The sequence below is a fragment of the Chrysemys picta genome, chromosome 11 (assembly GCF_011386835.1).
Source record: "Chrysemys picta bellii isolate R12L10 chromosome 11, ASM1138683v2, whole genome shotgun sequence".
Classification (NCBI taxonomy): Eukaryota; Metazoa; Chordata; order Testudines; family Emydidae; genus Chrysemys; species Chrysemys picta.
In genome coordinates, this window is record NC_088801.1 from 21457900 (window position 1) to 21475039 (window position 17140).

At 38.0% G+C, this 17140-nt stretch overlaps 1 protein-coding gene across 1 annotated transcript in view; it reads right to left on the bottom strand.

Annotated features, from left to right (window-relative positions):
* The window catches only part of LRP1B (LDL receptor related protein 1B), a 1261104-nt gene that overhangs the window by 538521 nt on the left and 705443 nt on the right, over positions 1-17140 (bottom strand). The window contains exon 14 of the mRNA XM_065561615.1: positions 16194-16383. Coding sequence (XP_065417687.1) covers positions 16194-16383 — 190 coding nt within the window. The remainder of the gene's footprint in view (positions 1-16193; positions 16384-17140) is intronic.

The window sequence follows — 17140 nt, forward strand, 5'->3', positions numbered from 1 at the left end:
AAGGGACCTTGAAAGGTCATCGAGTCCAGCCCCCTGCCTTCACTAGCAGGACCAAGTACTGATTTTGCCCTAGATCCCTAAGTGGCCCCCTCAAGGATTGAACTCACAACCCTGGGTTTAGCAGGTCAATGCTCAAACCACTGAGCTGTTATGAAAGAACGGTTTATCATTTCTGATGGGATTACAATATAACTCACCCACTGGTATTCAGAAATATTGTACTACCTATATGTGTTATGCTTACTGTACATTTAAGCAGGAGATACACAAGAATAAATAGTCATTTGTCTGTGTCTTAGTCTATTTAAGCAGTGCAAGGGGTAACAATGAATGGGTAGTATACTATTTCATATATACATTCATCTTAAATAAATTAATCATATTAGATCAGAAAAAAGAATGCTATAAAAAGCACTTAAGTGTACAGAATAAGACTATAGTCCCACAGAGGTTTATACAGTTGTTAAAAAATATTGGATAAAATATTTTAGTCAATAAATATGTATGTATTGCATACAAACGTCTGTTTATATTCTGAAAGAACATTACACAAAACAACAACAAAAAACCCAAACAAAGCTGTTAAACAAGTTCTAAAATGTCAACTGCTGAAATATCTGTATGAAATATTCCTCATGAAGGAGTAATTATTCAAGCCTGATTATACACTCCATCAGATTTATGCCCCTCAACTGTTTCTTTAAGAGCAGGAACATCATGGTATACACATTTTAAACCCAGATCAAAACTAAGTTTATTTATCTACCAAAATACCTCTACAAGGCCAGAAGAAGACATTAACATGGGGATTATTGATTAGGACACATTGGATAAACTGTTTGACTAGCTGTGATAGGATTTTATCCAAGTCCTATTAAAGTCAATGAAAGGCCCCTGTTGATTTCAGCAGGAGATGGACTGGGTGCATAGCTAGAGATTGTAATTCTTTATCGGATCATATATAACACCACACAGTTATCAATCAGCAAATAAATTCATACAGTACACACTGTCCTATCAGAATATGGGATTTCACTGGAATAATTTTTTTCTAAAGGAAAACATTTTCTGGATAGAATTTTCTGTTTGGAAAATCTAATTGACATGATTCATTTCAGGTTGACATAAATCTCCAAGTTCTCCTGAGCCTATGCCATGCCTCACGTGAGTTGCAGTTCTGAGTCCCTCATGTCTCTCCCCATGGGTTCTGATCTGTGGCCTCACTATGCCACCCATGATGTATCAGAGTCTTGCCCAGTCCCATGATTCACTGCAGCAACTCAGCCACAGGGAGAAGCCACAGTGCATCATGGCAGATGTAGTCCATCTTTGGATCTGGGCCCCCATGGAAATCAGGGTATGATGCACCTAGAACTGTAACTCCCATGAGGCACCTCCATCACTCAGGAAAATGCAGAGTTAACCTGAAATAAAATATTCCATTTTAGGTATTTAGGGTCATATAACTATAGAAATGTATGGCTGGAAGGGACCTCAGAATGTCATCTGGGTCATTCCTTGGTGCTGAACCAGCACCAAAGACCATCCCTAGACCATCCCTGACCATTTGTGCAACCTGTTTTTAAAAACCTTCAATTACAGGGATTCCACAACCTTCCTTTGTAACCTATTCCAGCACTTAACTATTCTTATAGTTAGAAAGGTTTTTTCCTAAAATCCAAACTAAATCTCCCTTGCTGCAAATTAAGCAGGTTACTTCTTGTCCTAACTTCAGTGGATAAGAACAACAATTAATCATTTTTCCCTTTGTAACCACCCTTAACATATTTGAAGACTGTTATCAGGTACTCACATGAATCTCCTTTTCTCAAAAATAATCATGTCTGTTTTTTTTAAATCTTTGCTCACAGGTCACATTTTCTAAACCTTTTGTCATTTTTGATACTCTCCTCTGGACTCCCTCCAATTTATTCACATATTTCCTGAAGTGTGGCACCCAAAATTTAACACAAAACTCTAGCTGAGGTATCAATGGTGCTGATAAAAGTGTAACAAATTATCTCCTGTGCCTTACATACGACACTCCTTTTAATACACCACAGAATGATATTAGCCTTTTTCACAACTGCATCACATTGTTGGCTCATGTTCAATTTGTGATTCACTATAACCCCAAACGCTTTTCAGCAGTGCTATTGTGTAGCTCATTATTCTGCATTTTGTATTTGTGCATTTATTTTTTCCTTCTTAAGTGAAGTACTTTGCACTTGTTTTTATTGAATTTCATCTTGTTGCTTTCAGGTCATTTGGAATTCTAATCTTGTCCTCCAAAGTTCTTGCAGTCCTTCCGTGCTTGGTGTCATTCCCAAATTTTATAAGCATACGGCTCCAAAATTGTTTCAGTTAGTTTCTCAAGAGCTTTGGGTTAATTTAATCAGGAATAAACCTTGAATACATCTAACTTATTTAAATATTCTTTAACCAGTTTATTTCCCTATTTTGGCTTGTGTTCCTTCCTCATTTTTAATATTAATTGCATTAAGCAGCTGGTCACCATTAACTTTTTAGTGAAGACTGAAGTAAAATAGGCATTGAACATTTCAGTCTTCTTGGTGTCATTCGTTATTAGCTCTCCTTCCCCACTAACTATTGGGCCTACGCTTTCCTTTTGTCTTTCTCTTACACCTAATGTATTTATAAAACCTCTTCTTATTGCCTTTTATATCTCTTGCTAGGTATAACTCATTTCTGATTTTGTCCCTATGTGCTTGCACTGTTCTTTTGTAAAAAGAAGAACAGGAGGACTTGTGGCACCTTAGAGACTAACAAATTTATTAGAGCATAAGCTTTCGTGGACTATAGCCCACTTCTTCGGATGCATATAGAATGGAACATATATTGAGGAGATATATATACACACATACAGAGAGCATAAACAGGTGGGAGTTGTCTTACCACCTCTGAGAGGCCAATTAATTAAGAGAAAAAAACTTTTGAAGTGATAATCAAGCTAGCCCAGCACAGACAGACAGTTAGATAACAAGTGTGAGAATAATTACAAGGGGAGATAGATTTCAATGTTTGTAATGGCCCAACCATTCCCAGTCCTTATTCAAACCGGAGTTGATTGTGTCTAGTTTGCATATCAATTCTAGCTCAGCAGTTTCTCGTTGGAGTCTGTTTTTGAAGTTTTTCTGTTGTAATATAGCCACCCGCAGGTCTGTCACTGAATGACCAGACAGGTTAAAGTGTTCTCCCACTGGTTTTTGAGTATTTTGATTCCTGATGTCAGATTTGTGTCCATTAATTCTTTTGCGTAGAGACTGAACGAGCCCCTGATGGTATTCTATTTGCTACCCAAGATCCATAAACCTGGATATCCTGGACGCCCCATCATCTCAGGCATTGGCACCCTAACATCAGGCTTGTCTGGTTATGTAGACTCTCTCCTCAGACCCTACGCTACCAGCACTCCCAGCTATCTTCGAGACACCACTGACTTCCTGAGGAAACTACAATCCATCGGTGATCTTCCAGAAAACACCATCCTGGCCACTATGGACGTAGAAGCCCTCTACACCAATATTCCACACAAAGATGGACTACAAGCTATCAGGAACAGTATCCCTGATAATATCACAGCTAACCTGGTGGCTGAACTTTGTGATTTTGTCCTCACCCACAACTATTTCACATTTGGGGACAATATATACCTTCAAGTCAGCGGCACTGCTATGGGTACCCGCATGGCCCCACAATATGCCAACATTTTTATGGCTGACTTAGAACAACGCTTCCTTAGCTCTCGTCCCCTAACGCCCCTACTCTACTTGCGCTACATTGATGACATCTTCATCATCTGGACCCATGGAAAAGAAGCCCTTGAGGAATTTCACCATGATTTCAATAATTTCCATCCCACCATCAACCTCAGCCTAGATCAATCCACACAAGCGGTCCATTTCCTGGACACTACTGTGCTAATAAGCGATGGTCACATAAATACCACCCTATACCGGAAACCTACTGACCGCTACACTTACCTACATGCCTCCAGCTTCCATCCAGGACACACCACACGATCCATTGTCTACAGCCAAGCTCTAAGATATAACCGCATTTGCTCCAATCCCTCGGATAGAGACAAGCACCTACAAGATCTCTATCAAGCATTCTTAAAACTACAATACCCACCTGCTGAAGTGAAAAAACAGATTGACAGAGCCAGACGAGTACCCAGAAGTCACCTCCTACAAGACAGGCCCAACAAAGAAAATAACAGAACACCACTAGCTGTCACCTTCAGCCCCCAACTAAAACCTCTCCAGCGCATCATCAGAGATCTACAACCTATCCTGAAAGATGATCCTTTACTCTCACAGATCTTGGGAGACAGACCTGTCCTCGCTTACAGACAACCCCCCAACCTAAAGCAAATACTCACCAGCAACCACACATCACTGAACAAAACCACTAACCCAGGAACCTATCCTTGTAACAAACCCCGATGTCAACTCTGTCCACATATCTATTCCAGTGACATCATCATAGGACCTAATCACATCAGCCATACCATCAGGGGCTCGTTCACCTGCACATCTACCAATGTGATATATGCCATCATGTGCCAGCAATGCCCCTCTGCCATGTACATTGGCCAAACCGGACAGTCTCTACGCAAAAGAATTAATGGACACAAATCTGACATCAGGAATCAAAATACTCAAAAACCAGTGGGAGAACACTTTAACCTGTCTGGTCATTCAGTGACAGACCTGCGGGTGGCTATATTACAACAGAAAAACTTCAAAAACAGACTCCAACGAGAAACTGCTGAGCTAGAATTGATATGCAAACTAGACACAATCAACTCCGGTTTGAATAAGGACTGGGAATGGTTGGGCCATTACAAACATTGAAATCTATCTCCCCTTGTAATTATTCTCACACTTGTTATCTAACTGTCTGTCTGTGCTGGGCTAGCTTGATTATCACTTCAAAAGTTTTTTTCTCTTAATTAATTGGCCTCTCAGAGGTGGTAAGACAACTCCCACCTGTTTATGCTCTCTGTATGTGTGTATATATATCTCCTCAATATATGTTCCATTCTATATGCATCCGAAGAAGTGGGCTATAGTCCACGAAAGCTTATGCTCTAATAAATTTGTTAGTCTCTAAGGTGCCACAAGTCCTCCTGTTCTTCTTTTTGCGGATACAGACTAACACGGCTGCTACTCTGAAACTGTTCTTTTGTAGTGATCTTTAACAATTTGTCCATATTTCCACTTTCTGTAGGCTTCCTTTTAGATTTTCATGTCATTAAAAACCTGGTACAGCCATATTGGTTTCTTGTTATTCTTCCTACCTTTCATTCACATTAGAATAGTGTGTTGTTGAGAGACTTCCACCTCTTCAGATCTCCTTTTTCCCTTATATTTTTTCTTCCCATGGGACTTTACCAACCAGTTCCTTGAGTTCGTTAAAGACAGCTTTTTTGAAGTCCATCATTCTTATTCTGCTGCTCTTACTCCTTCCTTTGTTTAGAATCATGAAATCTATCATTTTGTGATCACTTCAACCCAAGTTGCCTTCCAGCTTCAGATTTGCAATCAGTTCCTCCCTAGTAATCCAAATCAAGTTTAAAATGCCTCTCTCCCCTACCTCCACTTACTTCCTTGAACTTCTGAAACAAGAAGTTGTCACCAACACATTCTAAGAATGTACTGGAGATTGTGTTTCGTATACTACTTTTCCAACAGATATCCAGGCAGTTAAAGTCTCCCATTATTACCTGGTCTTGTGTTTTGGGTATTTCTGTTATTTGTTCTAGAAATACCTCATTCACCTGCTCCTCTAATTTGGTGGTCTATAGTAGATCATTGCTATGTCATTGTCCCTATTTTCCCCCCTTTTATCTTCACCCAGAGACTTTCAAGTGCTCTGCTACTCACCTCCTTCTGAACCTCAAAACAACTGAATACATTCTTGATGTACAATGCAACAACTCTTCCTTTTTTACCTGCCTGTCCTTCTGAACAGGTTATACTCCTGTATACCAATATTCCAGTAATGAGATTTATCCCACCAAGTCTCTGTGATGCCAAATATGTCAAAAATTTGCTTGCATACAAAGACTTCTAGTTCTTCCTGTTTATTCCCTATACTCCTTGCATTTTTGTATAGAAAGTAAGCTGTTGAGCAGATTCCCCAACTGTATTCTCCCCTTCTTCTTTCTTCTATGACTCTATTGTAGTTTTTCATTCCATTCCCTCAATTTCCAGCCCTCTGTGAAGGTCACCTTTTAATGCTTACATAAGAACATAAAAATGGCCATACTGGGTCAGACCAATCATTCATCTAGCCCAGTATCCTGTCTTCTGACAGTGGCCAATGCCAGGTGCCCCAGAGGGAATGAACAGAACAGGGAATCATCAAGTGATCCATCTCCTGTCACCCATTCCCAGCTTCTGGCAAACAGAGGCTAAGGCTTCAGAGCATGGTTTTGCATCCCTGCTCATCTTGGCTAAAAGCCATTGATGGTGCTATCCTTCATGCATTTACCGAGTTCTTTTTTGAACCCTGTTATAGTCTTGGCCTCCACAACATCCTCTAGCAAACAGTTCCACAGATTGAATTGTGTAGTGTGAAGAAATACTGCCTTTTCTTTGTTTTAAACCTGCTGCCTATTAATTTCATTTGGTGAACCCTATTTCTTGTGCTATGAGAAGGAGTAAATGTGGGCTTTTATCACCTACCCCCTTTGAGCCCAATTTAAATCTTCTCTCACAAGTCGGTGTCCGAAGATGCTCTTCCCTTTCTTCATCAGATTGGCTCCATTTCTTCCCAGTATTCCTCCTTCAAGGAATAGCATTCCATTGTTGAGAAAACCAAATCCTTCTTTTTAATACATATGTATGTATGTTATATAATCAATTTTATATGATATAAAATTATATATGTATATACACACACACACACACACACACACACAATTAAAGCTGAGAAACTGATGTCATCATATGACTCCAACATGATGCAACTCCAACCTACCACATTTTGCATCGTTAACTGAAATGTGCTGTTCTGGGTTGGCTTAACAGTGTTCTGTACTTCTCTACGGAAACCGGACAACTGGGGCCAACATGCTCATCATGTTACTATTATGGTGGACCAAAGTACATGTCAGCTGAATCTGAGGCCTGTGATGAGTTTCTTGCCAAAAGCAGAAGTTGCCTTTGGTTATGATGGCTTTAAATTGCTTGCAATATTCCTCTGGTAAATGTTCAATAAAACTGTTACATTTACTATATTAGTATGGTCATATTTTGACATGAAAGCTTGGTGATCTGCGATGCTGAATTGTAAGATTGCAACTCTTGTGACAGAAGAGATTGAGTTGCTTTTGATCCTCATTATAAGGAGTGGATTTTGCCTGGTGTTGTCTACTATGCTCATTACTGTCTCTACAATCAGCCTGTTTACAAGTAGGATGTGCTGTAGCTGGAGTCTGACAGATGGTCTTAGCAGGTTCCAATAGAGTCTCAGTCACAGGAAGAGCCACACATGTAGAAGCTGTTGTGTGTAGAATTTTCAGAAGTTTATGATGAGACTCCTGGCCCTCCGCTAACAGAATTTGAAGCGTGTCTGCAATACATTTAATTAGATCCTAAAACTGCTTGAAATCTTCACCTATAGAGGCTGGTGGAAGTATTACAGCCTCATCTGGTAACAATGATGAAATATTTGTATGGGGTGTTACCTCCTTGTCAGTTCTTGCCTCTTGCTTGTCAGAAGTCTCCTCTAGTGGGTCAGGTTAATTTCTCCCTGAATGCTCTCCATGAGAGAAACTCAGAGTCCTCAAGAATTCTTGGTGATAGAAAGCCCAGAGATCTCAATAAAGCCACTGAAGGGGCCCATAAGATATAGGAGGGGGCATCCATTATTGTTTAGACTAATGACACTGTGCTCAAGATTTTCTCTCACTGTAGGTGAATAGTCTCTAGTACAATAGACAAGGAATCCCTGGACAGAAATCTGAGAATCAGTGGAATCATCCTCAATATAGTCCTGAGGAGATGTGCATAATGAAGATGGAGATAAATGGTCTTCCTGAATGGTAGGTGTTTGACAGGTAGGAGGCCTCTGTGAGAGATGTGGCCTCAGTGACTCAGAAAATCTTGGGATGGGCAAGTGTACAGTATTGGCAAGTAGTGGAGACTCCTGCTCCTCTGAGACGAAAAGATCTCTGGAATATCTAAATGCCTGTAGTACATGAGCTGAAGTTGGACGGGACACTGTGCAGCGCCCTCTACCATCTCAGTGCCTTCCACTGCCTACCCAGAGATACAGAACAAAAAGATTCTGAAAAAAAAGGGGAAGGCAGACAGGAATGTGAATATGCAGACCCATCTCGAAGAACTCTGGTTACAAGTAAGTAACATTCATTTCTTTGAGTGGCTTTGTATATTCACACTTGTTGGTAGTTTGATAAACAGGATGGAAAATAAGCTGGAGCAGGGAACAGAGTCCTAATTAAAGAGAAACCAATGCACTGCTCCACCAAATCTACCATCAATCCTTGAAGCCAAATCAAGAGCATAATGTTCAGTAAAAGTATGCACAGAACTCCAAGTTAAAGTCCTGAAAATTTCAGTAACTGTGACTTGCTTAAGACAAGCAAAAGATGCTGCCACAGCTCTGGTGTAATGAGATCGTACTGTTACAGGTAAAAGAACTTCTGCTAACATGTAACTTTACTAATACATTGTTTTAATCCATCTAAAAATAGTCTGGAAGTACACAATATAACCCATATGCTTCTTAGTATAAAACACAAATAATTTAGATTATTTTCAAAAACTTTTAGTACTATGCATATGATATGCAAGAGCTCTTCTTCCATCCAAAGTATGTAAAACAGATCCTGCCTTATTAGTATGTGGATTTGAAAAAAAAAGATACTGGCAGAGTAATTGTCTGATTGATGTGAAATTCAGAAACCACTTTTGGCAAAAACCTGGGATCAGGTCTAAGACCCATTTTATCTTTATGAAAAGACATAAATGTCAGGTCAGCCATCAAGGCATTTAATTCACTCACCTTTCTGGCTGATATTATGGCCCTAATGAATGCTGTCTTGAAAGATAAATAATAGAAAGAAAATTCAGCCAATGATTCAAAAAGTGGTTTCATGAGTGTAGATAGGATCAAATTAAGATCCCAAGGAGGGACAGGATTTCTCAAAGGATGATACATATTTGATAACCCCTTCATAAACTTCTTAACCATATTATGCATGAACAGTGATCTACTATGAATGAAAGTATGCTAAGATTAGATATCTGCCAAATGAACTTTCCACGATTATTTAGATCAGTGGTTCTCAATCTTTCTAGACTACTGTACCCCTTTCAGAATTCTGATTTGTCTTGTGTACCCCAAGTTTCACCTCACTTAAAAACTACTTGCTTACAAAATCAGACATAAAAATACAAAAGTGTCACAGCACACTATTACTGAAAAATTGCTTACTTTCTCATTTTATCTGTATGAAATTTTAGTTTGTACTGACTTTGATAGTGCTTTTTATGTAGCCTGTTGTAAAGCTAGGCAAATATATAGATGAGTTGATGTACCCCTTTGAAGACTTTTGTGTACCCCTGGTTGAGAACCATTCATTTAGATAACCACTCAATTTTTAAATGCATTACATATTCCAAACCAGAAACTATGGAAGCTTATACAAGAGAATCAAATTTTTCCTGCATCCAAGCCATGAATCCGCACCATTTCAAATACCACGTTCTGGAACTGTCCCTGCTAAGATGATCTGCAATTAAATTGTTCTTTTCTACTAAATGGAGAGCCATCGTATAAACGCTGTGGAGAATGCAACAGTCCTATAGTCTGATTGCATCTGTGAATAGCAGAGCAGAGTGAGCAGCCACATTGATTGTTATAATACATAATGGATGTATTGGCCATTGCTACTTGCACTTTCCTCCCATGTAAGTGAGGAAGGAATAATCTGAGGGACAGACAAATAGCTCTTAACGCCAACATGTGGAAGTTCAAACGTTGCTCTTGAGAAGCTCAGTAAATTTGAACTGTTAGATGACTCAGATGCACCCTCCAACCATTGCTTGATGCATCTGACGTTACCCTTACCTATAATGAAGGGGGGTTGAACTGGACACCTGTGAGAATGCTATCCCTGTCTGACCACCATGTCAATGAGTTCAGAATGTTTCAAAGCATGTTGACTAATATTTGAAGATTGTCCAGATCTGTCTGTAGACCTGAGGCATCCAATGCTGCACTGGCCTCATTCTGAGATGTACAAATGAAGTCATATAAGAAATAGCTGACATGAGACCTATGAGACTGAGAAATAAAATTACCTTTTGAATTTGACATGTTTGAATATTTAAAACATACTGCACTATTTAAAAAAAAATCTATCCTCTAGTACAAAGGCTTTCCTTGCTATTGAGTCCAATATGGAGCCTATTAATAAAATTATCTGAGTTATATGGAGATTCAACTCTATGACATTCTGAAGTAGTTATAGGTCTGAAAAAAGGGTGAATGTAAAATCAATATGACTTAATAGATTCCTTGCAAACAGCAGCATTCAACAGCCAATCATTTAAATATATAAACAAAAATACCCTGCTTTCTCAAATGAGTCACTACTACAGAGAGGTGCTAAGACATACGGAAAGACATAGCCTGCTGCTGCTTTTGTTGATATTTTTGATTTGACAAGAAATAATCCAAGGAAGATTACAGATATTACTACCATGATAACAGAAAGAAGGATTAGAAGAAGGCTCCTGATAAAAGAAATCAAATCCAAAGAGTGAGCCATCAATCTTGTCTCCGGCTTTTCTAGCAACTTATCTTTCTTGTCACTGAAAACACTATCTCCTTTGATGGGGAGATCTTCCACTTTAATTCTAGTATTCAATGCCAGAGGAGAGGATCGAGGCCAAGCATGTCTCCTCACAGTAACTACAGAAGCCAAAGCTTTAGAAGAAGAGTCCAAGGCATCAAATGAAGCCCTGATAATGTGCCATGTTTTGAACCTCTATTAAGATCTCATTTGCCAGTCTCCTTTTGTCATCCATCAAATCCTACATAATTGCCACAGGTGGAATTGACAGTGGGCTATAACAGCTTTGTAATTTGCCACACTCATACCGAGAGTGGGGGGGGGGGGGATGCTTTAACGGACACTCCTTGGAGAACATTCTACCATTAGGCAACAGTAGGCAGCACAAAACCCAATGTGTGAATATGCATAGCCACTCAAAGAAGGATGATTACTTTTACTTTTAGTCTTCATATCTGTCATTATATGGTTATAATTTTACACTCTAATGTCCAGAGATATTGTTCTGAAATCTGTCTGATAAAAACCTAAAATTCCAAAATTAAATTAGGTTTGTCCAGATTTATGGACTCAAATTAGGGAACATCTTTCTGCTGTGACTAATTATGACAATCAAGGATTGTCTTAGTGTTACACTGGGAAATAAATTAATTAGAAAATTGGATTGTAAATAATAAATCAATCTGTGAGTCATGGGGAAAAAAGAGCAGGTAAGATGTGCTAGTTCATTGACAATAAAAACGATCCCTGAACCAACAGATTTGCTTGTATAATTATTGTTAACAAAGGATATCTGCCTTATTTAGTTCCTATGGAGCTCTTTTATCACACCTACAATATTAAAGGCATCCAGGTGGCTGACAACATAGGAAAAAGAAAAAAAAATGCTTCCAAATTCAGATTAGTGTTACAGTAAGATTTTGGGCATTGTAGTTAATGAGAAGTGGATATAATAAAAGCTGACAAAAATGTTGGCATTGATTTAACCTTTATCTATGTTTCGACAAATGGCATGCCCTGGCAGAAGAACCAAAGTATCTACAGTCATTTTTTTTAATATAGTTATATATGACAAACAGAAATTAAGGTGGAAAGACAGTTCTTTTGAATCATTAGCTCTCCTTGAGAATCCCAGAGGTGAACCAGAAAAACTGCCAATTACATTGGTCACTGTGATGATTAAATCCTAATATGACAGTTGCTCAATAAGATGTACCATTCCTGTGGAAGGATTAGAAAGATGTAAATGCCAAGTGTTTTATACCTAATTATATTTTTCCCTCCATTCTTCTTTCTTCTTATACCAGTAATAATGTTTTCACTTCTGCATTTAATAGAAAATGCTAAATAAACAATTGCAAAAGTCCTCAGAAATTATCAGAACTGTCACTCAACATCAAAATGAACCAAACTAGTTTTGAGGATTGAAAAATGTTTGGTTAATGTCAAACAAATTAAATAATGTATACTTAAACTTTCTGGGTGTGATCCACCCTGTTTTCTCCATCTGATAGTCCCTCCAATTTCAAAACAAGTTCTTCATTCAGAAAGCTTAAGGTCTAAACTCCTGGCTGTATTTAGGACTCAAAGACAAGTATCCAAATACTGCATGAAAGACTATTCCGTTTTTACAGCTACACCTGCCAAAATCCAAAGTACTGAAAAGTGCTGGATACAACCTAATCTCGTAATATTTCCAGCTAAAAGAGGAACAGATACATTAGAACACATTTTGAATAAGCATCATAAGAACCTCAGGAATGTTAGCCCAATAGACTCTCAAAATCTTTATAGGGTCTCTCATTGTTCAAACCAATGAACCCAAATAACACAGAGATCAAAGAAAATATCAAAAGTCCTGAAAACAAATATGAACCATAATAATACAGCCATTTTGAAGGCTTGTAAAAATGCAAGAGAAACAAAACATGAAAAATTTTGATATGAGAGTGAGTTTCTCAGATAATCACACGAACGAGGAGGGTAATCAGCCCAAAGGTAGTCACAAAACAGTGGGGAAAAGCAAAAAACACAGTCTGGCTCTGAAGTACTTCAGCCTGCAACCCTGCTCTTTTTACTCCAGTGGGATGTCATAACACAGACTCCAGAATTAAAATAAATGGCTACATTCAGATTCAAATTAAAAGGTTTCAAGGTTAATGCATATAGAGCATTAAATACAGTGGATTAAATCAGTGGTAGCCTAAATGACAAAACATATGAAATGAATTCTAAGCAAGTAGTCAAAGAAAGGGTGACAATGGAATTGCTGAAGAGACTCCTAGGCTGCCAATATCTCATGAAACAGTAGAACAATGCAGAAATTAGACTGTTCTGTGGCATCAGCTGTGAACTGTTTCCAAGGCCCTTACTGTTCAGCTACCAGGCATTTCAAGAATAAAATGTTTTAAAGACAGTTTTTATTTTCTGACATCCCCTCCCCATTTACTGCTTTTAAAATTATTATCCTGTTTCTTAACATTTGCATTAGTTTTTAACTGCTACACTGAGATTTTGCTTAAGATCTAACGTAGGACAGGATTCCATTTTAATTCAGTAAAAATGGGGCTATGTTCTAAAGTCATAATGACACAGTTACCTTGCATCCAATTCGTAGTACACATATAAAAATGCTGTATTATGTAATATGTATTGGGTTAATCCTCTTATTCAAATGGTACACTGAAGTATTTACAACTAGTTAGCAATTCCTTCAGTTCTATATTTGCATGAATATGTTGGTTTGTGCCTTATCACAAGCCTAATGCTGTCAAATATAGTCAAAGATGTGTAAGCCAAACAGCCTAGCTTTAGTATCATGCCATATGGTAGATATAGATAGGTGGATAGATAGATATAAATTCATCAAATATACAATTGTATTTTTATCTTGATAATAACCTAATACAATTATTTGCTTAAATTATTGATATTATTACATACATGCAACATACATGAGCATGAAATATGCAACAACTATGAGCCACATTTTCAAAAGGGCTCAGCAAACAATAACTCCTATATTGGCATTGCTCTCAGTGTAAGTAATTGGGTGCTAAGTTGTTCTGAAACCATGTTCCAACTCTAGCATTGAGCTCTTTTGAAAATCTGACTCGAAATCGACTCCATCCATATTTTAGGTAACTGTGTTCAATTTTATGGTCTACATTAGTAGAAAAAGCCTTGAACCATCTTGGTCCATGACTTTGGGAGTGGATCAGAGTACCTGAAAAAGTGCCTGGACTAAGGGGTAGACTGTTATGCGAAAGCTGATAGCCTTGAACACTGTGTGACAAATGTGATGGCACTTGGTAGTAAATGTACCCCAAAATATGGTCTATGAATTGAATTTCTGAATGGGTGTGTTGGAATGTCTCAGAGGGGAAAAGACAATTTAAGTGCACACACACACACACACACACAAGACTAGTGATTGAAAGCCATTAAGGCTGAATGGGACTAAATGCTAAACAATGGAACCCTCTTTTAGATAGACTCACTGGCAGACTGGAAAACACTAGTCTGAGACTTCATACTTTGGTGTCCTGTCACAAAAATAATTCATCAATACAGTAATTGGGCCCCGGCATACAAAAGGGCAGTGGGGCTTTGAGAAAATGGTGGCTCAGAATGAGAGAGATATTTTCTGGAAGACAAAATAGGATCAGGAAGGGACCTGAGAACGCCCTGACTTTTTAAAACAATGTAAATTCAATCTGTTCTTTTCCTGTAACTCAAGAGGAAAGCCCATCTAACTTTGCTTGTAGTGAAGTGTAAGATCAGATGAGACTATAAATGTTCTCGTAGGCTGTTTGCTGTTTCTAAATCATTTTCTCTATTGCTTTGTTCCATTTCCTAATAAACATACTGATTTTAAGAAGGATGTTGGTCACTATATCACTGGTCACAGACTCCCAAAGGAAGAAATGCAGGTGTCCAGCCAGACCTGCATGATAATAAAGAACTGAGTTTGATGGGACATTATACCGAGATTAAGAAATTCCACTGCAAAACAAGTAAAGGCATAAGGCTTAACACCTAGGGGGGTGCGGTATACTCCGAGAGACCAGTAAAGGGACAGAGGTGCAATCAGCCTGTAACTGTGACAATCACTAACTTAATATGTTGACTGCGGCTGAACAAGGCTTATTTTAGAGGCATGGTATAATAATCAATAGGCATAACATATGATGAATATTACAGATATTTAACACATAGATGAATGTTACAGCATTTCATTTCATTTTAGGTTCAGTTATGCTTGAAAATTATATTGAGTGCCTCATATAAAAAATTAAATAGATGAGCCACCACGTGGGAGACTTTGAGCTTCTATGGAAACTGGAAGCATTATTCTACTTTTATTCCAGACAAAGAATGATAGCCCTATCTGATTCTGTTCTTTTGAAGATCGTTACACACATTCTTAATATATTGATCAAACAGTTCCACAAGTTCGTATTTGTATCTAAAACTATACCAGATACTGTTATTTTGTTATACTGTAACTATCCTTTGGAGGGGTTCTCAGATCTGAGTTTCTGCTATTTAAACTCCAACTAAATCTATGCCTGGGTCGGTATTTCATATTTTGCTCTTACAATAATCCCTACTTTGTGTTGTAGACAAGTAATGAGAACCCAAGTCATTTCTTCACTGAACATAATTGTAAACTAACCTGTGAGCTAAGAATCACATTATCTGAACCACATCCATGTTTTTTTCTTTATGACCTTTTATTTGAGGAGAAAAACTTCTCCTCTGATTTAAGTTGTGGTGTATGGTTCCCCCTACTGGTCAATCAATGCAGCACAGCAGAGCATCATTGTACAGTCTCAGCTGACTGAGCCACTGAATTATGCTGTAGTGGAGCTGATGAAGATCAAGGAGGAGGAAAAGAAAATTACAAAAGAAAAAAGACATAAAATGTTTCTGGGCTCGCCGGCCACTGAGAAAAGGTAGCTACAACAATAACTTTAATATGATTGAACAAAAAATAGGTATTATGCACTGTATTTCAAGATTCTTTTCACATGTATGGAAAAACTGTCAATCCAGAAAGACTGTGTGAACACACATCCAATAACTGTAGCTAGATATAATATTCTGAGTCAATGTAGTTGGCAGGCAGGAACAAGGAGATGATGAATTTAATGATCCTATAAGGGGCTGAAACCTCATGAAATATGTTTATATCACCCAATATTTTCATTGTCTTTGAATCCAGCTGTTTTCCTCCGAATATTGAGGAAGCATGAGAAAAATATTCAGTATACATAACTATTGTGAAATACTGTTTGGTTTGAAACCTTGTAGAGAAGTTACATATTGTCAATACCTTGCTGCTTGTAGCGATCATAAATCTGAAGTCCAAAGAGAGGTGGTCTCTCACTTCTTAGTAGCGTTACATTCCTCATCATCAGATCCAACTGAAAAATAGAGCCATTCATATAATCTGTCCAGAAAATATAATTTCCATGATGTGATAGCCCAAAAGGATGATTCAGCTCCTTCCCATTGTAGACTACCTGCAATTAAATAATGTGAACTGAATACTGGTCAGAATTGAAATTTTTTAGTATACATGTCAGACTTGGGAAGAGAAGACAGAAAGCTCAGAAATGAGCAACTCTGTCCATACACATAAAGATTTCATTCATAACATACAGTAAAATCAAAGTTTGATTCTAATAGACTTGATATTCCAATATCCCCAATGTTTTTCAGACATTTTAATACACTCTAAATAGAGGCTCTACTCTGATAATCCACGTGCATCCTTTTTTTTTTTGTCTTGAGTTTCTACCATGTGGCTTTATGGGTGGCATTGGTATATCACTTGGTTATTTACCTTCTTCCAGTGACCTACAGTCATTGCTTTCACTATTGTTAAATGGAACTGAGTTATTGAAGTTGGAGGAGAATACACATCATGGTCCCTGAAATAAGGCAACCTTTCAAATTAAATGTATCTTCCATGAATACCTGCAACTTTCCTAGTCACTGGAGTTATGTGTAAAATCCAGTTCAGAGGCTGAAGAGTTGCTGTAAAACTCACTTCACAGCCACTACTCCAGTCTCAGGACTGCCTTGGTGACAAATGCAGCTCCTCACATAAGAGGGTCTGCCTTATATAGAGGCAGTTAAAAAACATGATTTTTTTTCCTCTGTAAAGTTTTGATGAAAATGGGGGGGGGGTATTTTAATCTAAACTTTCAACACAAAATTTTGACTTTTGGCAGAAATTAAAATACCAAAATTTATGTCCACACCCCAAAATATGTC